Source organism: Ostrea edulis, chromosome 8 (assembly GCF_947568905.1).
Source record: "Ostrea edulis chromosome 8, xbOstEdul1.1, whole genome shotgun sequence".
Classification (NCBI taxonomy): domain Eukaryota; kingdom Metazoa; phylum Mollusca; class Bivalvia; order Ostreida; family Ostreidae; genus Ostrea; species Ostrea edulis.
The window spans coordinates 50,017,156-50,044,224 of record NC_079171.1 but is presented as its reverse complement, the minus strand read 5'-3'; the positions used below and the strand labels follow the sequence as shown (position 1 = coordinate 50,044,224).

Genomic DNA, 27,069 nt, shown 5'->3' with positions numbered 1-27,069 from the left:
CGAGTCTTATATATTTTAACCATCAGTGCATACAGATAGCGACCCAAATGTAGTGAGGAAAACGAAAATGATATTTTCGATTGCAAGTAAATAATGTTTACATGGGATCGCTGTTTAGACACCATTTGGTAATGTTATTTCTGTAATTAGCGGGTTTTTTAATAAACAGTATAATTATTAATAATTCCAATGTTATTTATTACAATTGTTTTGATTGGACAAAAGTAAAGGTGAACAAGAGTTTATACATCAATAAATCCGAAAACGCGATGTATTCATACACGCATGAAAACAAATAACATAGTGTGAGGAAACTATTCAAATTTTTGCAATTGTAAATAAAGTGAATGAATTTGAAGAATTTATCGATGTGTAAACTCCGGACATTTTACTAACAAACTTAACATAAAAGTGCTTCGCCCTTTTATTCGGTTTGTGAGTAAAATGTCCGGAGTTTACACATCGATAGATTCTTCAAAAAGAATGTTTAATCCTATATTAAATTCATTTTTGGATTAGATAAATTATGACAACTAGACCTAGAACGCCTACCGCCATGGGTGCATTTTGAGAAGAAGAAAGTCAATAAAAATGATCCAAGTTGTGGTGGAAATCACAATACTTTATTTTGACCAAGCAATATATCTATCATTATTATGTTGATCAACACGTTGTTAGTAAGTAAAAGCGCGGCATACTGCAAGTACTGTTGTTATGTACGCGTTCATTTAAAAAAATTGAAAGCATTATAATTCAATCCAAAGTTAGGAAATACATCATTTCATTATTTATAATTGAAAGTTCAATTATTTTTTATCTTTATTTTTTTAGAATCTATATTGTACCAGTTGGTAGAAACCGGGAACACAAGTTCTGCCTATATGTTGTTACAAGATAAAAAATATTCACGTCTTTTCCCTCATGCTTACTTTAAAAACAACCACATACTAAATCCTTTCTACTGACAACTAGTACAACCTTAAAGGGCACAACACACCCTAATGTAGTGTTAATTAGAAAACGTTCATGTGGTATTTGATTTTTTTTTGTCAATTAAATCTAATCTGTTTATGAAATGGCTAGCTTGTTTTCAAACTTTCTCACTCGAAGTCATATATGACGTCACAGATAATGTTTAGAAAAATGCAATGTGTCCTTTATTTTCCAACCAACGTCATCTGGACATGTAAATCATGAGTTCCCATGGGCACAGAATCAATCCCATGGACACGAATTGTGCTCCTTTGTTAGCTGACCTGTTTCTATATTCATATGAAGCAGAATTTATTCAAAATCTTATTAGCGAGAACACATTTCTTGTTGACGCCTTCAATTTGACATTTAGATATATCGACGACGTTTTGACTATTAACAATAACTTTTCATTCATATATCGATTCGATATATCGCTGTGGGCTCGAAATAAAAGACACCACTTAGTTGTCCACTTCTGTTTCATACTTAGATATTTCATTGAAAGTAGACATTAACGGTAAACTGACAACTCAACTGTATGACAAACGGGATGATTTCAGCTTCCCATGTTTATGTAGCAATATTCCATTATCACCTGCATATGGGGATTATATCTCTCAATTGATTCGATACGAAAGAGATTGTTCTGTGTATGGTCTGTTTTTAAATCGAGGCAAACTACTGACAAGCAATTGGTACATGGGGTATCAACAGTCTCGATTGAAGTCAACATTTCGTAAATTATATGGTCGTTACAACGATCTAAATGGTCAATACAGCGTATCATTGAGTCAAATGTTGTCTGACATGTTTCATATCGATTGTTAGGCCGTTCTTGGTACACTGTTTTTGAATACGGATAACTCCGTTTACTTGATCAGGATATATGACTCACGGCGGATGTGACCGGTCGACAGGGGATGCTTACTCCTCCTAGGCACCTGATCCCACCGCTGGTGTGTCCAGGGGTCCGTGTTTGCCCAACTATGTATTTTGTATTGCTTATAGGAGTTATGAGATTGATCACTGTTCGTTATGCAAGGTGATGTCATTTTTTTCAATGATGTCATCCAAGCATGTATATCATCAATTTCCAAAGTCCATTATTAGATCATTTACTGTGCTATAGGGTCTAAATGCTCACCATCTGTAGATGATATCCAACTACATCAGGGAACCAAGGGAATTATAAACTTCCCAGGTAAACATAGAATAACGTACGACGGGCGTTATTATGACGATGGCCTTATTTCATCACATCTCGTAAACGAAGAGAAAGAAATCCATGACTTATTCTCTATAGCATCAATTACATAAATTTACATATGAAGCATCGGTAAATGAAATGCATTTATTGGACACTTCGGTGTAGAAAAGGGTGCTTTGGTGGATCTCGCACTCTAGATTGCAAACGTACATCAAACCTACAAACATGTTTCATTATTTGAAATGAAAAAAAAAATTGGATAACGCTTAAGTTTAAAATGGATTTATTAAAAGTGAAAGTATTTGCTGTATAAGAAACACAAGTGATGAAGATGTAATTCAAGGTAGTAATTGTTCGAAATTACTTGTAAATACCAATTCATATAGCGAGTTAATGACAACAGAAGAATTTAAAACATTAAAAAAGGCTATGTATATTTATTTTTTTCTAAAATCCACAGGGTTAGTACGTTGTCCTCCCCAACATGTTTATATATTGAAATCCCAAAATTTCTATATATGCATTTTGGCACCCATCTTTATTATGTGCTCATGCACATATATACGTATCTATTAGTTAATTGTACACTTGGCAAAGTTGTTTAAAATACTGGTTTATACCACTGTATGGATGGTCTGAGTGAATAAACTAATTGAATTGAATAAAGTCTTCAAGATTTCAAAACAAATATTCGAAAGAGGGGCTATAGTGATAATGAAATCAATCAAAACATACATGTGGTATAGCCACACTGTGAATATAAGCAACAAATACAGGGTATACCCGTTATTTTTACCACCAAATACAACCCATAAAGCAAAAGCTTTGAACAATTTTGGCACACCCTCTAGAGAGGCAACGATGGTTTCTCTGTTCCACATTGTATCCATCGTATACTTCATACCGACACAATTAGAAAGAACTTTTAGTAAACTTGAAATCACGGAATTTTTCCCAAATCAATAGCATTAAAACTTATGACTTTTAAACACTATACACGACCATTCCTCACGATAAATTAAAGACTAGACTTTTTGACATCATAGACAGTTGCTTCTTCAACAAAAACGGAAAACGGAAATATTTATATCTAGTGATCAGTCATTCAAAAACTTACTTTGTTAAACTTTGTTAAACATCACTCTGATTCCACGCACAAGTACTTTGAAGTTCCTCATTGACAATATCTTCGTGGTCTTTGGTGATCAGGTCTTCCAACAGTCTGTTGCAATTCCCATGGGCACGAATTGTGCTCCTTTGTTAGCTGACCTGTTTTTTATATTCATATGAAGCAGAATTTATTCAAAAACTTCTACGTGAGAAGACAAAATCTCTCGCTGTGACCTTCAATTCGACTTTTAGATATATCGATGACGTTTTGTCTATTAACAATGATAGCTTCCATTCATATGTCGATTTGATATATCCCCGTGAGCTCGAAATAAAGGACATCACAGAATCGTCCACTTCTGCTTCATACTTAGATATTTTATTGAAAGTAGACATTAACGGCAAACTAACAACTCAACTGTATGACAAACGGGATGATTTCAATTTCTCCATCGTCAACTTCCCACATTTATGTAGCAATATTCCATTCTCACCTGCATATGGTGTTTATATATCTCAACTGATTCGATATGCAAGAGCTTGTTCTGGGTATAGTCAGTTTTTAAATCGAGGTAAGCTACTGACAAACAAGTTGATGGTAGAGGGATTTCAGCAGTCTCGATTGAAGTCAGCATTTCCCAAACTCTATGATCGTTATAACGATCTAGTTCGTCAAAACGGCCTCGCATTGGGTTAAATGCTGTCTGACGTGTTTCACACCGATTGTTAAGCCGTTCTTGGCACACTGATTTTGACTGAGGATAACTCCGTTTACCTGATCAGGATATGGGACTCACGGCGGGTGTGACTGGTCAACAGGGGATGCTTACTCCTCCTAGGCACCTGATCCCACCTCTGGTGTGTCCAGGGGTCCGTGTTTGCCCAACTATTTATTTTGTATTGCTTGTAGGAGTTATGAGATTGATCACTGTTCGTTATCTTCACCTTACATATTATATTGAAAATAAAACCCTCAAATTTCATTGTAACTGTGAAATGTAAATAAACTCTTGATAAGACGGATCAGCATGCAGCTAAAATCCAATATATCGATCAATCAATTAGATTAATATTATAACCTCTTATCACAACACAGAAACACTTAATTAGTGTAGTCGAGTGATTGTTGAGATACATGAATGACGGGAGCCATACATTTTCTTGTTAGATTTACAGGGGCTATTGTTGAAGTAATTTTTGATAAATTCTGTAATCCGATATACGAGGACCGGGACTATTCAGCGAACATGGAAGATAAACGTGTAATGAATGGCTGAGTTGGCTGTTTTGTACTATCAAACTCCAATGGCGATAATTAAATCACTGTAAATCAAATAATGAGTAGTCATGTTTCTTTCCTTGTAAAGGTCTATGCTGAAAAATATATTGTATTCTCAAAGATTATTCTTAATTTCGTTTTTTTTTTGTTTAAAGTTTTTTTTTAATTTGATCATTTTTTTTTTTTATCTACTTTTTTTTGTTTTGTATATATATATATATATATATATATATATATATATATATATATATATATATATATATTTCCTTTTTATTTGGAAGTTTGTTGCACCCCCCCCCCCTTAATTTCAATTTTTGTTTATTATTTCATAATTTCGTTTTATATCTAATCATTTTTTATCATTTTCGTTTTTATTTAATATTTTCGTTTTTTTAATATTTCATTTCTTATTTAGTTTTGTGTTCTTTTTATATCAATTTTGTTTTTTATTTAATGATTTTTTTTTAATTTAGCTTTGTTTTGCAGTAATGGACTTTTGCATAATGTGTATGAAAAGCAAATAACAAATTATCGTGAGACTATTTATGGACAGTTCGCTCTTAAGTATAAAAACCCCAAAAGCACAATTTTACGACATATGAGGACTACAAAATGTACCTTGGAATCATCATTGTTTATTGCAACGCATTACTACTTTACAACATGAAATATGAGCTAGCACTAATAAAACAACTCTCTGGATGAACGAATTTTCTACTACGATTACAACACATTGGTGATAGATAACAAAATATCTTTGAATCTCTTTTAATTGGTTGTTCGAGTCTTTTAAAACAAAGATTTCAATCCCGCAAGCAAAATGTTATAGGCTAACTTTAAAAACAAGCAGTTGTTCTTTTTTAGACGATCTAAAGTCGTATGGAGTTTGTATGACGGTATTCCAAAGTTCAGTGTAGACGTTCGATGAGGTAACATATATTTGTATTTTTATTGTAAAACTCGACAAATATATAATTTGTTTTCTGTGTTTGAATTAGGTATTAATTACTAATTCATTTTACTTACCTTAAAAATATTGCATTTAAAAAGCATGTTGAAAGGTATCGTTTCGCGTTTAGCATCGCACGAATAATCTCACCTAGTGTTGGATAAAAGACTCTCACCACATCGGAGTTGACGTTTGAAGGGCAAAAATGCAAGAAGAAGAGGCTTGTTACATGTACCCCAGTACCTCCACGGATAGACAGGTAAGAAAATCAAGGAATATGCTTCCTCTATATCTCTCTCGAAGTCACACGCCATAAAATTAGGACACTATTTCAGGATTTTGACTTTGATGCCGATTGGGAAGGAATAGTGAAAGCTGTCTACAAGTCTGACATCATCACTCCTACAATGGTGTTCTCTGTTATTGGTGATTCCAATAGCTTTGTCCCAAGTCCATGGCCGAAGGCGGTGTTTCAAACGGGGCTCATGGAAGCAGCGAGAAATGGAGGAGGTACAGTCATTTTTTTCCTTTGGTATTTTAAAAACGGCCTGTATATTATTGTAAAAAATATATTTTCATTTACAAGATGTAAAAATAATCAATCAAAACTCGTTGAAGGAAATTATTGTGTAAAAGAGTAATTGTATTTAACGACAATTTCTCTTACACTTATTTCCTACACATGCATGTACATGTAGATTGTTACTTTGATATATGAAGTCTCACTTGATTGCCATACGTTACCCCCCTCCCTCCCCCCCCCAGAAAAAGCTAAAACCCTTCATCTCCTTAATAGAAGATACTATATTATTTCTGAAATTGGTTCAAATTCTATAGTGGAATAGTGTTACTATATTTAATACATCGGCATTAATTTTTCAGTGATTAGGTCACCTTACTTGAAAATCCAGAATCCCGACCCGTGATCGATTTCTGTCAATCCAACTTGATATCACACAGTCAAAATAATTAAATAAAAAGCAGGAAAATATACAGTTTCAAAATGTATTAAAATCACTACCGCATTCCGCATTTATTGAATACAAAGTCGTTTATCTTAGACACGTCTATTGTGACGTCATGACGTTAGCATAGTCTTTGTGAGGAAGGAATAGATCCATAACGTCATAATATAAAAGTTCGGAAAAGGTGATGCTGAAATCACCCAGTTTGTCATAAAGTTGAGTTATCGGTTGTCCGTTAATATCTACTTTCAATAATAATTTAAGTATGAAGGTGAAGCAGATGACTTTGTGGTGTCTTTTATTTCGAGTTCACTAGGATATATAGAATCGACATATGCATGAAAGTTATTATTGTTAATATACAAAACGTCGTCGATATATCTAAATGTTGAATTGAAGGTCAACAGAAATATATTTTTTTCTTCTCTCTTAGAATATTTTGAATACATTCTGCTTCATAATAAATTTAAAAAGACGTCAGTTAACGGAGGAGCACGATTCCTGCCCATAGGGATTCCAACAGACTCTAATAAGACTTGGTCATCAAAATCCACGAAGAAACTCCAGCATATTTTTTTTATTATTTCGACTTCAGATTGATTGATTGATTGTATATTGTTCAATGTCTCCTTGAAATTTTTTCACTTATATGGAGACATCCCCACTGCCGGTGAAGGTATGCGAAACTTATAACTATGCTCGGCGCTTATGGTCTTTGAGCAGGGAGAATCTTTATCGTGTCACATCTGCTGTGACACGGGAACTCAGTTTTTTTGTGGTCTCACCGGAAAGACCGCCTCATTTTGTCGCCTTTTACGACATGGAAGGGGGTACTGAGAACCTATTCTAACCCGGATCTTCACGGGAGGACTTGTGGGTGGAATCAGAGTGACTGATCACTAAATAGGAATATTTGCGTTTTCCATTTTTGTTGAAGAGGCAAGTGTCTTTGGTGTCAGAGAAATCTAGTCTTTAATTTATCGTGAGAAATGGTCGTGTAAAGTGTTGAAGTCATACATTTTGATGTTGATTTGAGAAAAGTTTTGCGATTTCAAGTTTACTAAAAATTCTTTAGAATTTTTAGAAACCATATTTGATTTACACCACTTCTGGCATATGAGGTAGCACAGTACATTTGAAGTTTCCCTGTTACAGCTGTTGATATGTACGTGAGGAGCACAGATAGGGGCTTGGTAAAACATCTATTGTATATGTATAAAGTCATGTCACCATTTCGAGTTTAATATTGTAATTGTATGTAACAATGCCATACACGTATGAAGTTAACGCGTGTCAAAATTAGAGTGAAACAGCAATGACGGAGAACTTTTCCAGTGAGATGATAAACTCTATTAGTAATATAATAAAAATGCATGATCTTTATCAAATCAGATACTTGGATCATTTATCGTGGAAAGAAACATGGATTGTCAAAAATTATCCGGGACGCTTACCGGGATTACGGAAATATGGAATTTGATATCAATAACAAGGGAAAGGACATAAGGGATGAGGAACGACGTGTGAAGCTAATCAGCATTACTAAAACACAAGTAAACGATTCGTCAAATTCAAGTCTTTGATTGAAATATACATATATTTGTCTTGTTCTTTTTTCATGAAGTATTATTATATTGTTATTTAAAATGGATATTGCCTTCTCCAATGAAAATGTCTAATATATTCATAGCTATTTAGGGTGGTTGCTATTTATAATTCGATATTTTCTTGTATCTGCGTGAATTGTTCACAGACAAAAGATGCACTTGCTCCAGAACATTCCCTCTGCCTGATGAATGAAAAAGAAGAGCCGGCGGTCATTGTTGTTTCTGGGGAAGTAAGTAAATTAAATCGATATCAAAGTAGCCGTTCATTTCAGAATTGTATAAAATCAGGAAAATCAGGAATTCGTAAAATGTCAACTAACCAGATTGAATACTGTACAGTTATTATACCAGTATATGATGTTTTCCCAGTGTGCAATTTTATCAAAATAACCATGATATGAATCAAAATGTGTGAGGAATAAAACATCAACAAAATTACATCACTACGTCAACCTTTTTGTTCCTGATTATCATACATGTATTTAATGTTATTTGTCAAATTCATTTCACTCAAATACTGTCTGAAACTTTTTTTGAAATAGAAAATCGGAGAGAATGCACAGTTTCAACTGGACTACAGCATACAACTGCCTGATGTGGAAAAACACATGATCGCGTTTGAAAGATTCGTTTCTAAGAAAGAAGGAATTTTTTTCAGTCAGAACAAGGATTTCAGTAATTTTCTATTTCACATTTACATTACTAAGATTTCCTAGTGACTGTTAAAGTTGAATGAAAACTAAAATTACGTAATGCGCATTTACACGGCAACCAGGACTCACTCGCTATTCATCGTTACATTATTTGTCAAAATTTGTCTGGTGCATCAAAATTGGTACCGTTTAAGCTTTACATTACGACCCCTGGGTCGAGGTCTCTGCTGGTGGACTGTTGGTCCCCGAGGGTCTCTACAGCCCAGTAGCTTAGTATTTCGTCGCTAGCTCAAAAATACGAATGTATATTTATTTGCTATTAAGTTCCAAGTTTCAACTACTTGTATCATGTTATCAAACTGAAATACACTTTTGAAGTAGAAACATAGAAGCTATATTAGATGAACCAGAATTATAACATCACGCAGATTTAAGACTGTTTTGATTAATCAATCCTTCCGCCACAAATTATAGTCCCTTTTAAAATTGAATTGAAACAATTTTTTTTCAACTGTATAGGGTTCAGTAATAGATATGTAATATGTTTGCACCAATGGTAACAGTATTGAACCAGTAATTACTTCGGTGTTTCATTCTGCGCAGTTGTGCTCAAAAGCTCAGGAGTCAATGTCATCAAATGATAATGATAATCATATTTACTGCATATTGGTTACCTTACCCTACACGAAAGCTAGCCAAATTTCGTGCTGGTGTAGCAAAGCGTGCTATCGCGGATTCCGACTCAGTCGGTAAAATGCAAAGGCATTTTAGCAGGCTAACAAAAGCATAGAATATTCCGGTTTAAGCCCATTATTGACCAATACCTGTAATGACTAAACGTTAAGGCACCACAAAGGGCTACAGAAGTTGAAGTACCCCAAAGGATTATTTGTCTACATGTACATAATAAAATACATTTAATGATTGTGACAGCATATATACAGACCATTGAACTATCAACGTATGATAAGCATCTGTAAACAGATAAATTTCAATAATTGTTATCTTCCAGGTATTCGGGTACCTGTACCCGTCGCAATTATTGTCTGTGAAGGAGACATTCTCACAATTGCACACGTGGAGGGGGCTTTGGAAATGAAGCTACCAGTAATTGTAGTGAAAGGATCTGGAAAAGCCGCAGACCTTATCGTGGATTACTTAGAGAAGTATAAGAAATTACTTCGTCGACATGTCGTTCATTGTTAAAGGGGCATGGACACGATTTGAACTGACAATTTCAAATTTTATTTTTCCAATTTTATAGTTTACAATGCTTAACTAAAGCATTTATAATGGTCAACCAAAATTAGAATATCAGTTGTTGAGATATCAATGAGATACAGCACTCACAATTGTGTGTTATGTAAACAAGGGTCGTGTCATGTTTTTATTTAGATATATATTGTTTGATAGAAAATAGCATGTTTAAAACAAAATGAGAACTGCCAAACACTAGAAACTATTTTGCTGTGTTCAGAACCAACTTGTAAGTTGAAAAAACCTGCTTTAAAGGAAACTTTTACTAGTATATTTGATAAATGAAAGGTGAAGATAACGAACAGTGATCAATTGCATAACTGCTACAAGCAATACAAAATAGATAGTTGCCCAAACATATACCCCTGGACACACCAGAGGTGGGATCAGGTGCCTAGGAGGAGTAAACATTCCCTGTCGACAGGTCACACCCGCCGTGAGCGCTATATCCTGATCTGAGTTATTCGTAATCAAAATCAGTGTGCCAAGAATGACCTAAAATCGGTATGAAACACGCCAGACAGCATTTGACTCAATGATAGGTTGTACTGACGAACTAGATCGTTATAACGACCATAGAATTTGCGAAATGCTGATTTCAATCGAGACTGTTGAAACCCCATTACCATCAAATTGTTTGTCAATGGCTTGCCTCGATTTAAAAACTGACTATAAGCACAACAAGCTCTTGCGTATCGAAATGTAAATAAAAACATGACACGAACTTTATTTACATAACAAAGACTTTTGAGCTCAGTATTTCCTATGTACCTCGACAATTGACGTTCATTTTTTCGCTGACTATTGGAAATACCTCAATTACCATTCTAAACATTAAAATGGAAAAATAGAATATGAACATTTTCAGCTCAAATCGTGTTCATACCCCATCAACAAACGTTTGAGATGTAAATTATATTAGGATAATACTATTGATCAACGATTAATTCTAATGTATTCTCATCAGTCGTTCAATTGATATGAATTCTAGCGAAATGTATACATGTAATATATGTTATATGTACTATGACTGAATTATTTACCATGCTTTGCGCAGTATTTAGATATATTATGATACTTTCTTGTCAATCGGTTTCCATTAGTCTTAACAGGTGTACTACAGCAATTATTTAATAATATTTCTATGTAGCCCAGAATCCTTAAAGAGAAAAGCAAGCCTACTTTTTGGAATAAGATTTGATGACAAAAACTTTAAAATCCTGAAGCAGTACCTCACAAAAATAAAGGAGAAAGAGGAATTGGTAAATATACTTGTGACTATGATTTATCTGATTCTTTGAACCTCTTTCGACAAATAATTTATTTGTTTGTTCTAGTTCTATTCTAAAACACAAAAAAAAATCACTCATAGGGACGCTTTCAACTGTAGGTGAAGGACCACAAACTTTGTTCCATGTTTGTTTCACTGTAGGTAATACATGTAAGTGTGTACATTTATGGTATTTCAAATGCAAGTTAAACCAGCTACATTGTAACATCCACCCATGGAGGCGACCAGACTAAACTTTGAATTGCATTAGTGCACTCAAACGTGGATGTAAACACACAAATGGATCAGATGTTGAAAGAAGTCCAAAGCTATATCCTAGACTGCGAGTCTTGCCACCTCTGTGGGATATCCCAATCTGACAGTTATACTAATGGAAAAGTGTGTTTTTCTTATTGCAGTTAAGTTTCTTCGACGTACACAACGATGATCCTCTGATGTTTTCAAACATTGTGGGCGAGGCCATTGTTAGCTCTTGGGCAATGGAGAAGATTATTAACATCAATGCATTGGAAGGTAGATTACATTCTCAAACATCAGAGTCATATACTGAAGTTATCTTTTTTGTAACTTGATTAACTTTTGTTTTGAAAAATGTGAACCAATTGCAACTACTCCAAATTAAATATGATATCCTTACTATGGTTTACCTTAAACTGCATTTTAAAAGAATGACTATCTGCGGAATTCGAAGTGGGATTAATTCAATGAAAGAATTTACATTTGTATGCAATGTCATTAACTAAAATGTAGACTATTAAAAATACGCTATATAAAGTGCTTTACAATACTGTGGAAAAAGATCAAATCCTCCAAGCAATAAACACACACAAAGTATCAGGTTTCTGAAACAGATTAACCCCTTCTCTACCGTACCGGTCAATTTGACCTGTGGCGCGTAAAAACGGGACAGCGCAAAAGGAGTGCCTCTAAATCTTTCAAACTACGGTCATAAGATATATAATCTATATATCATATTTTTGGAAATTTTCTCTATTTTTTAACTATGTAAAAATCAGTTAAGTAAATAAAGCTATTAAATTAATAAAAGCATTTAAAGCGAAAGATAGCTTCGTCTAAATATGAGGCAACGCTTTGTCGAAAGGCCATTTCCCCCCTCGATACGATTTTTTTAATCTCCTGTATGAATGCACTATTTTTTTTATATTTTTGAAAAGCATATATTCCCTGCTTTCAGAACATATAAAAATTATTTCTAATGCCTGGCAAAGTTATAAGAAAATAGCTATTTTTTGCACATGTACGCTTTCTTACAATTTTATTTCTCAATGTTTAAACAGATCGGCGTTTTACCAATATTCATATATGGAAATAGGGAAAAGTAAATACAGCCTGTAAAAGTACAGGAAATTTTCTTTTTGATGGGCCCTTATTCGTGTTGTAATTCTTGTTAGTTTTTATATTACGATAAAATGAAATTGGGACATGCTGCGCGGTTTTCTTTAAAATTATCGATAAAACGTCGGTGCTGAAAGCGATCGACGCGCATCGCACAATAAAGTAGTGAAAACTATTTGTATTGTCCTCTGTTGGTAATATGGATACTTTTTGATACACTAAAACAATATACATATATGTATGAAATAATCAGCCAGGTATTCTCTGCTTTAAAAAAAAAAAGAAGTATAAAAACCATTATTGGTAAATAACAGTTACACCACCTACTTGAATTGTAACTTCATAAAACACCTAATGAGAATGTTACATCGGTAGAGTGAATAAAAAAAAATACTTCAAATTCAGATATAAACGTTATGTAATATTTATTCGGTATAGAAATAATTTTTTCTGCCAAACAAAGAAAACAAAAAGACCAGTCTGCATATTGTATATACATGTATAATACTTTTCCCCCCGTGATCCGGATCGCGGCCGCGGGGTTTTCTGAAAGTGTCCACGGGCAACATACGTGTTTCCGTTTCAAAAAACAACAACACAACAAACGCTTGTATTGTATTTTACATCTTGAAAACGACCTGATGTCAGATGAAGAAGTCTGAAGATACCTTGGATATCCTGTTGCAGGATGACCCAAACGATCATGCATTCAGTATAAACATGTAAGTTGATGTAGCCACATAGGCCGACTAGAAGAAAAAAACGTTCGAGGTTATGTCATGTTATGAAAAATGCACGATTAATATATTAACCGCGATTTGATGCCATAATTTGTCGTTTCATGAAAGAAAATATTTATATTTTATGATATCTAAACCAAGTGTATAACACCCAATTGTTTATTAAGAGCTGAATATATCTGACATCAATTAATCTGTCCTGGCCCGGCATGCATTAATCAGTCTGACCCCCCCCCCCTCTTTTTGGTATCTCCTCACCTGACGCGCGAGTGTAAGAAGAGGGTGGATTTAGTGTACGATGAGAAAAGGGTGGGATGGTTTTAATCAGACTGGGCATTTATGACCATTGGTGCGGAGGCTATTTTCCAAGATTTTCTATGTTTATAAAAAAATTTATCTTTCTATGAAAAGAAAACACAATCTGTTAGGAAAGCATATATTGCATTATTGTATTATCGTAATAATAGAATATATTACCGTAATTTGAGGTTTTTCTTCATATTGTAACAGAAATAAAAACAAAATGCGTGTTTGGGACAAAAGGTGTGTGCGTGGGGGGGTGTGTGCGTGGGGGGGGGGGGTGGTTAACATCAATCAAAATCTGGTTATGACAGGCTATTGATAAAGCATTTAATTATATGATCCATACATGCTGGTGTGCTATGAGCTGATGGGCATGTGCCCACTTCTTGCTTAGATTTTCTCTAATTTCGACTAAATCCACACCCCATCAGAGTACCATGCCAGGGGATTTAGACACTGTGTACAATGAAGAACCAATTCAATTCTACTTTAAATCTGGGGCCATTCAATTTCCCTCAGAGGCACAATATTTTCGCTGGACACTGTATATTTTAACCTGAATTTCTTCAGTATTTGCTCCCATGTATATGTTGGGCATAATGCTAACACCTCCATGATGTATAGTGTGTTTTTTTTCAATACGCACTCTGCTACACTCGCAAAGTATAATGAAATATTCCATTCATTTGATTTCTAACATATGTATGTAAAACTTATACAGTACCGATTTTGATGCACCAGATGTGCATTTCGACAAATAATGTCTCTTCAGTGATGCTCAACCGAAATCTTTGACATCCGAAATAACTATGTATGTAATCCCTTACCAAATAGCACTTCAAATATAGGACATCTCTATCTTTAAATAAATATGATCAGTACTTTCGTGCGAAACTGTCCCATACTATCATGAAGCTTGTATTCTGCTTTAAAACACAAACCAATAATTATTAATTGTATTTTTTCATCTTTAAAAAGGTTATTGACATCCCAATATTTAGTGGGAAGCTTCCAGGTATCTTCCACTAGTGACAGTCTACTGGCAAATCCAGACATGCATTGGAAGTATGTTGATGTGGAGGACACAGGGACACCTGATCCAAGAACTGTGGCATTTCATTCGGAGTGACAACCTGGCATGCAGTTGGTATGACTCTTTGAGGTTGAATATAGGGTTAAATCCGTATACATTTAGTTAACATTCAAATGAATCCAGATAATACATTCACAAATGGAATCATGGCATTATGGTACACTGATATGCGTGTACCATTTTACTGTTTATCGTTGCATTACTAGATATACCATGCATACAAAAAGAGACAAAACACGGAAAATCATTATTCTGTTTCTAATTATAAGGTATGCTAAGTGTTTTAAATGCTGACAAATAAGGTATGATGGCCAATACTGATTTTATTTGCATTTTTATTTTCAGATATGGGACCTGATTATTCAGAGAATTGCAGATTTTATGAAGCTGTTTTTGACAGAAGATTTGGTTTTCTCCATCTGTGTTGCCACCAACCATTATGCTGTGATGGTCATATCTAGGGGGAAGGATTGTCATATGCTTCCCAAGGAAGTTCGAAGCCTCTCACTGAAGAGGAATGTACAGGTAATACTAGTTTTAAAGTACCGATATTGTGACAGTGATTTCCAGTTTAAAACGAATAATAAAATGCATTTTATAAGATTACCTTTACCAAAGTTAATCTGGCTGTGCATCTAACACATTTATTAAATGTGTATTACAATTACCCCAGATAAAATTTTACAAGTAATTAAACGCATAATTTTCAGAGGGCCTTGATTATAGAAAACATTTACAGAGCCAATTGAGTATTCGAAAGCTCTGAGAATACATCAGTATATTGGGGCTAAGTATAAACACTCTTTCTCTTTTTCTTCAGATTTTTGGGCATTATCTTATACATGTCTGCTGAGAAGTTCCAGTCGATAGACAGATATTGGTCAACGCATGCCCCTATCGGAACAACCTAGTATCAAGAATTATGTCTAGAAATATGTTTTAAGAGGTTGAATATAAGAACAAATTTTATTAAATATAATGCAAGTACATTTAAATTTAGTGATTGAAAGTAAGTACTTGAACATTCGTATACATGTACAATGAACTTGAGGAGGAAAAACGGGCATTATTTTCGCATAGCATTTGATATCATAATGGTGTTGTTGCTTAGCAACCAAATATATTTGAATATAAAAAAATTGATTTTTTTTAGATTTTAAAGGGACTGGTTCACAATTTTTGATAAAAATATTTTTCATTTTTGATGTTAAACATTAGAAATATAACTCATTTAATGTTGATTGCCAAAATTTTGACCTTCTGAATGCAAGAATGAAAGCAATATTTTAGCCTTAAATATGTGTTATGTAAACAAAGACTCGAGTCTTTTTAGGTAAACAAACAAACAAGTGAAATATTGATTTTGTAATATAATGCATCTTAATTTTGCATAGTCACAAATTTTAACTTTTAGATGACACATTTCGCCTAAAAAATGCTTGAAATATGAAATATAAAATAATACTTTGATCGATATCCATTTCTTTTGAAAATTTCGTAAACAATAGCATACCGCAATCTTTGTTTACAAAACAAATAATAAATTCTCTAAAATGAGCTTCTGTGATGATGTATAACCTTAATTTTCATGTGAAATCTTTCAAACACATTAGACAGTAGATTTTGATCATTAAAAGTGAAAAACAAAATTTTGGGCAAAATCGTGAATCAGTCCCTTTAACAGGAAAGATCTTTGTTTTAATGTTGCAATATTTATACTATTTAGTGGGATACAATGGCAAAACGTCATATTATTAGAAAATGATGAATATGTATATGAAGTACGAAATTTTCATTTTATGACCTTTGACCTTAATTCTCTTCATTATATTTTTTGTTAAAAACCTTTTAAAATGATTAAGATCTAGTCAAAGATTATATTTTTAAAATAATGTGACATTTACTAATCATCATGGAATGTAATTATGTTTGAATTGTGTCGAATGGATGTAGAAAGGCAAATTATGGTCAAAATTACACCATGAGTGTTGTTACTTAGCAACCAAAAATATTTGTTTGTCAATAAAATTGATTAATTTGATTGTGATGTTTTTGTAGTATTTTAAAAGACATATCAGCTCATACATTTAGAATTTCCTATTTTTGACTCGAATCCAGTGAGAGGGGTCGTAATATATATATTCCAGAGAAAAAAGATTGCAAAAATGTGCACTTAAATGACCTTTGACCCCGTAGAACTCTTTGGGTCATGGGATAACATGACAAACTTTATGAAAAAAATGTTCCCTGTCCAATTCGTAACAAAATTATAAATCACATGCCTACCTAAAATCGTGATACATGCAGATGTAACTCGATTTAAAAATATTGTCATTTAGTCTTAAAAACCTCTAAAATGTGCCGGTAGAGAAAGGGTTAAAACGAATAAACGCTAAACACGATTAGCAAACATGCTCTAAGAAAAAGTACTAAATACACACACGAAACAAAATTACAAATCACACATAAAAGACCCGACGAAGGAGATGGGTCATTAAATGTTTTAAAACGGCTATTATTATTATTATCATTTTATTTTTACAAATTTTAGACTTAAATGGTATTGAATACCCTTATAGAATCCATTCTTTTTGTGACCATGAAAAGTGAAGATAACGAGCATTGATCAATCTGTGAGGTTCACATGCGTTGGTTCATACTCACCTGCTCTCACCTTTTGTATGTTCAGAGTTGTGTGTGTACCATTCTCTTGATTTTGTGCTAGTTAATGGATTTACGAGAATGATCATTGTTAGTAATCTTCACTTGTCTTTTTGATATTTTACATTCCATTAGAAAAATTTCACCTACATACTTTAAGTTATACAGAACTCGCAGAGACTTGGTATCATTTCTTGTTTACCAAAAGGGTGATGAACCAAGGCAATTCCTTAAGAATTGGCGGTATATCACTCTACTTAATGTGTTATATAAATTAATATCAGGCTGTATTAGCCAAAAAATTAAAAGTACTTTAGATTATCTTATTTCTAATACACAAACCGGCTTCACAAAAGGTAGATATATAGAGGAAAATACTAGATTTATATATGACCTCATGGCCTATAAAGAAAACCATAATTTACCAGGCTTGCTTATGCTTATAGATTTTGAGAAGGCATTTGACTCAATATCATGGTCGTTTATATATAAGATCTTAGATTTTTTTTTTGGTTTCGGTAACAATATGATTACTTGGGTTAAAATTCTAAATACCAATATCAAAGCCTCGGTTCTAAAATGCGGAAAGCTTTCTGAACAAGTTGACATTTAGAGAGGGTGCCGTCAGGGTTAATAAATTGCCACATACTTATTTATTCTATGTACAGAAGTACTTGCTATTTTGATTAACCCTTTCTCTACCGGCACATTTTAGAGGTTTTTAAAGACTAAATGACAATATTATTAAATCGATTTAAATCTGCATGGATCACGATTTTGGATAGGCATATGACATGTAATTTTGTTAGGAATTGGACAGGGAACAATTTCTTATAAAATTTGTCAATGTATCCGATGACCTCAAATAGGTCTACGGGGTCAAAGGTCACATATGTGCACATTTTTGCAATCTTTTTTCTCTGAAATATATATATTACGACCCCTCTCACTAGATTAGAGTCAAAAATAGGAAATTCTAAATGTATGAGCCAATGTGCCTTTTAATATACTACAAAAATAACAAAATCAAACTGATCAATTTTATTGACAAACAAATATTTTTGGTTGCTAAGTAACAACACTCATAGTACAATTTTGACCATAATTTGCCTTCCTGCATCCATTCGACACAATTTAAACGTAATTACAATCCATGACGATTGTGTTTTCTTTTCATAGAAAGATAATTTCTTTTATAAACATGGAAAAAACTTGGAAAATAGCCTTCTCACCAACGGTCGTGAATGCCCAGTCTGATTAAAACCACCTCATCCCATTATACACTAAATACACCCCCTTCTTACACTCGCGCGTCAGGTAAGGATATAATTCTGGGGGGAAAAGGGGGGGGGGTGTTAATCAAACTGCCGGACCCGGTCAGGGTGTTATTCACTTGGTTTAGATATCATAAAATATAAATATTTTCTCTCATGAAACGACAAATCATGGCATGAAATCGCGGTTAATTAATCGTGAATTTTTCATAACATGACAAAACCGCATTTTTTTTCTTTTTAGTCAGCCTATATGGCTACATCAACTTACATGTACGTATTTATACTGAATGCATGATCGTTTGGGTCATCCTGCAACAGGAGATCCAGGGCATCTTCTTCTTCTGACATTAGGTCGTTTTAAAGATGTAAAATACAAGCGTTCGCTGTGACAGTCACGGCGAAGCTGTGTTGTTTTCGTTGAAACGGAAACACATGTGTTCTCCGTGCACACTTTCAGAAAACCCCGCGAGGCCCGCGATCCGGATCACGGAAAAATAAAAGTATGCAGGCTATATATAGGCGAACTTCTTTTTTGTTTTCTTTCTTTGGCAGAGAAAAAAAATATTACTATTCCGAACAAATATAACGTTTATATCTGAATTTGAAGTACTTTATTTATCTTTTTTTAAAATTCAATCTGCCGATGTAACATTCTCAGTAGGTGTTTTATGAAGTTACATGTAGACCTGTTGTGTAACTGTTATATACCAATATTGGTTTTATGCTTTTTAAAAAAAAGGAGAGGTACCTGGCTGATTATTTCATACATGTATGTATGTTGTTTTAGTGTATCAACAGGTACTGAATTTACTAAAAGAGGACAATACAAATAGTTTTCACCACTTTATTGTGCGACGCGCGTCGATTGCTGTTAGCGACGTCGATTTGTCGCTATTTTTTAAGAAAACCGCGCAGCATGTCCCAATTTCATTTTATCGTAATATAAAACTACCGAGAATTATAATATGAATAAGGGTCCATCAAAAAGAACATTTCCTCTACTTTTACAGGATGTATTCACTTTTCCCTATTTCCATATATAAATATTGATAAAACGCCGATCTGTTTAAACATTGAGAAATAAAATCGTAAAACAAAGTATATGTGCAAAAAGTTGCTATTTTCCTATAACTTTGCCAGGCATTAAAAATAATTTTTATATGTACTGAAAGCAGGGAATATATGCTTTTCAAGAATATAAAAAAATATTGCATTCATAGGGAAAATTTAAAAAAAAAAATCATAGCGAGGGGGGAAATGGCCTTGCGACAAAGCGTTGCGTCATATTTAGACGAAGTCATCTTTCATTTTAAATGCTTTTTTAAATTTAATGGCTTTATTTATTCAATTGATTTTTGCATAGTTAAAAAATATAGAAAATTTCCAAAAATATGATATATAAAACATATATATTACGTCCGTAGCTTCAAAGATTTATAGACACACCTTTTGCGTAGCCCTGTTTTTACGCGCTATCGGTCATATTGACCGATACGGTAGAGAGAGGGTTAAACAAAATAAAATATTAAAGACATAGTTATCAGTGATAAAGAACATAAACTGTCTCAGGCTACATCTTTGACCCTTGATGGCTCAGATAAATCACTTTGTAATGCTTTGGAAACCCTAGAATTCTTCTCAAAGCTATCAGGAATAAAAATAAATAGCTCAAAAACATATGGATTGGAGTAAAATAAATTCTGCTGATGTCTATCATCACCCAAGATGGAAACCAGACTGGGGATCCACAAACTTCACTCTCCGAGGAATACATTTCTCAGTTATTCTAGAAAGAATTGTAGAATTAAATTATAGTACTCAGATTCCTACTATTCATGCAATGATTAAGCAGTCTAGTAGAAGGATTTTAACACTTATAGGAATAGTCACAGTCATTAAAACACTTCTCCTCCCAAAACTTAATCCCTTATATTCTGCACTACCAAATCCCAGTCAATACATCATAAACTCATTAACACAGGAACTCTTTAGAATTATATGGAAAGCAAAATGTGATAAAGTTAAAAGAGTAACGGTTACTCAAAAATACATGTTGGGTGGGATTAACATGACCAATATAAATAATTTCATAATATCTTTAAAGTGCTCATGGATTCAAAAAGTAATGATATGTAACCAATCCTGGATAAACATTTTTGAAGCTTCTTATGGAAAAAGAGTGGTGAATAAAAGTTTAGATTTTGGGGATGAATATATATATTGTCTGCTGAAAATACTTTTAATCCATTTTGGACTCATGTTTTTACTTCATGGATGAAGGTAATGAGTTCACACTTTGAATTCTCGGACGCAAACGAAATTTGTAAATGTTCAAATATGGTACAATTCAAAAGTTAAAGTTAAAGACTCTAACGGTGTTTTTCTAACAATAGATATATTTGGGAAAAAATGATATTGAGCATGTTTGTTTTATGCAATACAACAGTATTATAAATTATATTTCTACAATGGCAAAAAAAAACTGTGTGTGTCAAAAGAGTTGAGAAAATATGTCAATGGTCCAGCCACACCTTTTTCACTATGAAGATATAATATTGCATAAGAAATGCTCAAATTATATATATAAGAACATTACTTATAAAGAAGAAATTTCGACTTCAATTGCTAAATGGAATTCCTGTCAATTTTTGAGGGGCTATAGAGTTATCATTACCAAGGAAGTTTTTGAAATATGTTTTGAATTAACGTCAGATTCAGCAGCACAGTGGTTGCAATACAGAATTTTACAAAGAACTAGTTCTAATTGTAACGGGGACCGTTAAATATGTTCCCCGAACCTCCCCCAATTCAAAAGTGATGCCATTGTAAACTTATAGCAAGAAATCCTTTTATTTTAGCCTTTAATTACATGTAGTGCGTTCAATATGGTAATTTCAGTACCAAGAAATGAAAAAAAAAACAACGTTGCACGTGTGTATGATTCCGCACTTTTGTTGATGTCATTCAACAGGCATTTGTATCATATACCCACAGTATGAATTTCATAACTCTCCATCAAATATAAGGAAGTTATAGCGATTTGAAAATCGTCCAATCAGAATTCAGCACACGTGCATGAACGTTCTGAGCAGTAATTTTAACCACAGCAATTTGTAAGGAGTACCAAGACACATATAAACCCCTCATATCAATAGAGTTTGGTGAAAACAAAAACGCTATCGTCCTTTAAAAAATGAACATTTGTAAAACAATGCGCCTGCATGCGCGTGTGTGTTGTCATTTTTTGTTACACTAATATATAGATACACTTATTATCTACCTATACTGTGAATATCAACGCATTCGCTTTATAAGTAAGATAGTTACAAACGTTTTAGTATTATCCAATCAAAAAGAAGCGCACGTGCATTCGCGTGCAAATTGGTAATTTTGACCATGCAAATCTGTTAAGGGTCTCAATATATACCTATGATATGAATATCAAGTCATTTCAATGAACAACAAAAAAGTTAGAGTGATTCCAAAGTTAGTGTACGAAAATTGAGATGCACGTGTATGCGCATGCACGTGCGTGCAGACAAAATGAATATCATTTTTCACATCTACAAATGATATACTATCATCCTATTAAGGTTTCCTATCGATCCTTTCAATATTCTGATTTTTCATTTTTTGTACCAAAATTGCAATGCACGTGCGCGCGCTTCCATGCACGTGAAGACAAAATGATTATCGTTCGGCACATCTACAAACGCTATACTATCATCCTGGAAAGTTTCATATTGATCCCTATTGTAGTTTCTGAGAATACTACCGGACAAAAAAGTACCGGAGAAAAAGAATAATAACTAGACACTCATTACTAGTAATGAGTAGGTCTTCCGTTAGACCACTTCCGGTAAAGAGCTTTCTATTCGTACGAAAACCATTTAAATGTATCAGAAAGTGTACCTTAATAATCAATGAGAAATGTATTATCGAATTTTTTACTCCTTTCTCGTAACTTCCGGTGACGACCGGAAGTGCTATTCAGATGCGTTTTCCTATAAATGACAGTGACTCTTTACTGTCTATATTCTCTGAAAATGTCACGTCTCTATCTGAAAGAGTTCTCAACAAAAAGAAGTAGACTAAAGAAAGAAAAAGTAGTAGGTTACTACCGACCGGAAGTAAATTTTGAAAAACAAAATTATCAAAACTTTAGAAGTTGATACTTTTATTAAGACATGTGAAAATCATATGAAAGACTTCAAATATAAGCGAGATTTATGGGGACAAAGAGACGAAAATTATAAAGATATCTTATCAAGAAACCGGAAGTAGTTGTTTTGACAACCGACAGACTCAATATTCTTTTGACACTTTGAAAGAGAGTTAACAAACTAGTATAGGTTTCAATTAAAAAGAAAAAGTTTGAAATTTGCGATTCTTTCCATCACTTCCGGTGACGACAGGAAGTGACGGTCGACATGTTCAACCCCCTACTGCACGCTTAGAAACGGAGATTGATCATCCCTGAATATTTGATGAATCTATATTTTTCTTTTTCCAAGAAAAATGCTGGACAAAATTCCTTTTGAGAAACAGAAAATCGGTCATATTTTCCGACCGGAAAGGAATTTTGTAAAAACAAAAATAATTATAGCAAGGTCATTTCATAAGACATTATTCCTGAAAATTTCAAGAAAAAATATTCAGCCATCTCTGAGAAATCACTCGAAAAAATTGGAAAATCGACATTTTTTCAAATACTTCCGGTATAGACTGGAAGTGACGGACGAAAAAATTGAATGTATGTGTACAATGGACTAATGCTAGTTGATCAACTCTACAAGTTTCAAGTGTCTATCTATATTCATTATTGAGAAACTGAAAAAACTAGGTTTGAATATGTCCACCCCATATCTCACGACCGGAAGTGAATTTTACAAAACTATCTAAATCTACTCTAGAAATTTATAGTGTCTATAACATATGTAAAATTCAAATCATTAACTTGTTTTATGACCGAGATTTATGGCACTGAATAATGAGAGAATGAATAGTCTTTCTTTGATATAACCGGAAGTTGAAGATTCAACTTCCGGTGGGGTCAACATTTTTTGATAATTAGAACGAGACCTAATAAACCGATATAGGTTTCAATTTGAAAGAAAAAAGTTTGAAATTTATGATTCATTAATCACTTCCGGTGACGACCGGAAGTGACGACCGACATTCTTAACCCCCTACTGCACGCCTACAAAGTGAGATTTATCAACACTGAAAATTTGGTGACTCTATCTTTTACCGTTTCTGAGAAAAACGCTGAACAACGAAAACAGATAATAAGCCGTATTTGCCGACCGGAAGTGAATTTTACAAAAATATTTGACGTTACTTTAGACATTTAGTTTCAGGAAAATCCAACCAACGGTCTCGGATACGAAAGGGAAAATAATAATAATAATAACTAGAAACTCATTACTAGTAATGAGTAGGTCTTCCGTTATACTACTTCCTGTCGAGATTGGAAGTTTAAAAGCCATTCATTACAAATGAATTTTATTTTCTTCACACATTATCCGTTGATATTAAGGTCATCAGTGTTGGAAACAAACTGCAGTTCAGATTGCTTTAGTCAAATTCGGTTCCAGTTTTGTCAAATGCATTGGAATCTTCAAAATTATATTCCACAAAATGTACCGTTGCGCCTTAGAAAAAAAAAAAAAAAAAAAAAAACAAACACGTTATGATTCCTGTTGTCTATATTCACTTTCGGTCATGACCGGAAGAGCTCCAATAGAATAAATATTTTATTCTACATCTTAATAATTCTCAACTAATCATACTTTTAGCTTTCGACAAAAATACACATATTTCAGACAACTTCCGGTTTTTCGATCGGCACTTCCGGTGGACATATTTTACATGAACAAGACCTAATCATCATCCATAATAGCCCCAATATCTGTCCAAAAAAAAGACCTTCAATTTTTTTTATATCGCTTCCTGTAACGACCGGAAGTCACGGTTACGTGCGATTCTCACATGATGCAAACACACCGATGACTGACTATCAGTCTTGAAAATTTGAGACTTCAGTCGTTCACATTTGCAGAATATTAGCTTGAACAAATTTTGAAGACTACAAATCTCGCGACCGGAAGTAGATTTCACCAAAATACTTTACGTTACTCTAGACATTTGCAATGTTTTGCAATGTCAATAACGTACAAGAAAATCATTTGTAATACTCCATATACAAGCGAGATTGAAGACAAAGTCAAAAACTCAATTTTTCCACTTTTTCTCACAAAACCGGAAGTTGCTGTTTTTGCTTCCGGTAGGGTCAACATATTTCAAAAGAAGAAGAATGAAGCATGAAGCAATAAGCTAATGTTCGTTCTGCGTCAAAAGAAAAAATCTGAAATTTTCGATTTCTTTGATCACTTCCGGTGAGGTTGACGAAGTTAACCATATTGGACAAACCTACTTGTCATGATCTATCATTCCTGAAAGTGTAGTGCCTTAATCTTTAACTGTTGCTTAGCAATTTCGTAAACAAAATCTCATTTTGAGGACAGGAAATCGTGCGACCGGAAGTAGATTTTACAAAGATATTTGACGTTACTTTAGATATTGTCGGTGTAGGTAACATATTTGAAAATTATTTCAAATACTTCATTCACAAGCGAGATTTATGGGAAATAAAAACGTTCAATTTATTTCGATTTTCTCTTATAACCGGAAGTTGTCGTTTTTATTTCCTGTGGGACTTACATATTTTGAAACTGCAAAAGAGATGCAATAAACTGATGCAAGTTTTTATAAAAAAAGGAAAAGTTGAAATTTTCGATTTTTTTATCACTTCCGGTGACGACAGGAAGTGACGGCGGACGTGCTTAACCCAATTCGGCTCGCCTACTCCTTAAGGTCTATCACTCCTGTAAGTTTGGTATCATAATCTTTTACCGTTTCTGAGATCTCGCGCGGACAAAATATTTTTGAAAAAAACCGGAAATCGGACATATCTGACGAACGGAAGTGAATTTAAAAAAAATGAAAAAAACGTCTGGAGGTATTTATATTCTCGATCATCCCTGAAAATTTCAAGAAAATCTATCCATCCATCTCTGAGAAATATTCAGTGGGAAAAAAAGAATAATAATAAAAAGAATAATAATAAACAGTAGAATCACTATAAGGTCTTCCGTCTGGAACGGAATACCTTAATAAACAGTAGAATCACTAGAAGGTCTTCCGTTTGTAACGGAAGACCTTAATAATAATAAACAGTAGAATCACTATAAGGTCTTCCGTCTGGAACGGAAGACCTTAATAACGAGCTATAACTGTGTTGGGATGCCAACACAAATGTCTCCGAACACCTCCCCATGTCAGAAATGGTTTTTGACGCCAGATATGCACTCAGAATCCTTCATAAACCCTAAGAAGTAAATGAAGTTGAAATCCAACGGACTTGATATTTGGCCGCCATTTTCTTGAATGGCGGCCATTTTGAAACGTTTGAATATTGATTGGAAGGAAATACTGATGGTATAATTGAACTGTGGACCCTCCATTTACCTCAGAACTCAAATGTTGTAGAGATTTTAAAACTTTCAAATATTTCGGAATATGGTGGCCATTTTGAAAATGGCGGCTCAAAAAAAAATTTGACAGTGGAAATGGACTTGGGGTCACTAAATTACCTTAGAAATAGAATTTGGTTGAAATCCGACAACCTTGAGTTTTTGACGTTTTTTGGCCGCCATCTTGAAACGGCGGCCATTTTGAATATTTGAAAATTTGATTGCACCCCTCCTAGTGACCCCCTATCAGCTCAGAAAGTTTGAAGTGGATCAGTCGAAGCGTGTTCTTATAATCGTGCGGACAAATTTCTCACTAAAGAAGAGGAAAAATAAGAAGAAAATAATAATAACGAGCTATAACTGTGTTGGGATACCAACACAAATGTCTCCGAACACCTCCCCATGTCAGAAATGGTTCTTGATGCCAGATATGCACTCAGGATCCTCAAAGAACTCTAGAAACTGAATTTGGTTGAAATCCGACGGACTTGACTTTTGGCCGCCATTTTCTTCAATGACGGTCATTTTGAAACATTTGAAAATTGATTGGAAGGAAATACTGTTGCTAGAAATGAATTGTGGACCCTCAATTTACCCCAGAACCAAAATGTTGTAGATATTTTAACACTTTCAAATATTTCAGTATATGGCGGCCATTTTGAAAATGGCGGCTCAAAAAAAAAATTTGATGGTGGAAATGGACTTCGGGTCATTAAATTACCCTAGAAATAGAATTTGGTTGAAATCCGACAACCTTGAGTTTTTTGACGTTTTTTGGCCGCCATCTTGAAACGGCGGTCATTTTGACAAT

General features: G+C 33.8%; 1 protein-coding gene and 1 long non-coding RNA gene across 3 annotated transcripts in view; both read left to right on the top strand.

Moving 5' to 3' along the window:
• LOC130049159 (transient receptor potential cation channel subfamily M member 2-like) overlaps positions 1 to 27,069 on the top strand; it is an 80,663-nt gene that overhangs the window by 5,630 nt on the left and 47,964 nt on the right. For both annotated transcript variants that reach the window (XM_056146368.1, XM_056146369.1), the window contains exons 2-10: positions 5,436 to 5,500; positions 5,651 to 5,779; positions 5,856 to 6,030; positions 7,878 to 8,038; positions 8,239 to 8,322; positions 8,635 to 8,767; positions 9,758 to 9,911; positions 11,153 to 11,264; positions 11,692 to 11,806. In XM_056146368.1, coding sequence (XP_056002343.1) covers positions 5,726 to 5,779; positions 5,856 to 6,030; positions 7,878 to 8,038; positions 8,239 to 8,322; positions 8,635 to 8,767; positions 9,758 to 9,911; positions 11,153 to 11,264; positions 11,692 to 11,806 — 988 coding nt within the window. In that variant the 5' untranslated portion in view covers positions 5,436 to 5,500; positions 5,651 to 5,725. The remainder of the gene's footprint in view (positions 1 to 5,435; positions 5,501 to 5,650; positions 5,780 to 5,855; positions 6,031 to 7,877; positions 8,039 to 8,238; positions 8,323 to 8,634; positions 8,768 to 9,757; positions 9,912 to 11,152; positions 11,265 to 11,691; positions 11,807 to 27,069) is intronic.
• On the top strand, positions 11,825 to 16,827 carry LOC130049164 (uncharacterized). Its single transcript, XR_008797663.1, has 4 exons — positions 11,825 to 13,371; positions 14,671 to 14,839; positions 15,131 to 15,310; positions 15,606 to 16,827. It is a non-coding gene; the product is annotated as an uncharacterized LOC130049164 (long non-coding RNA).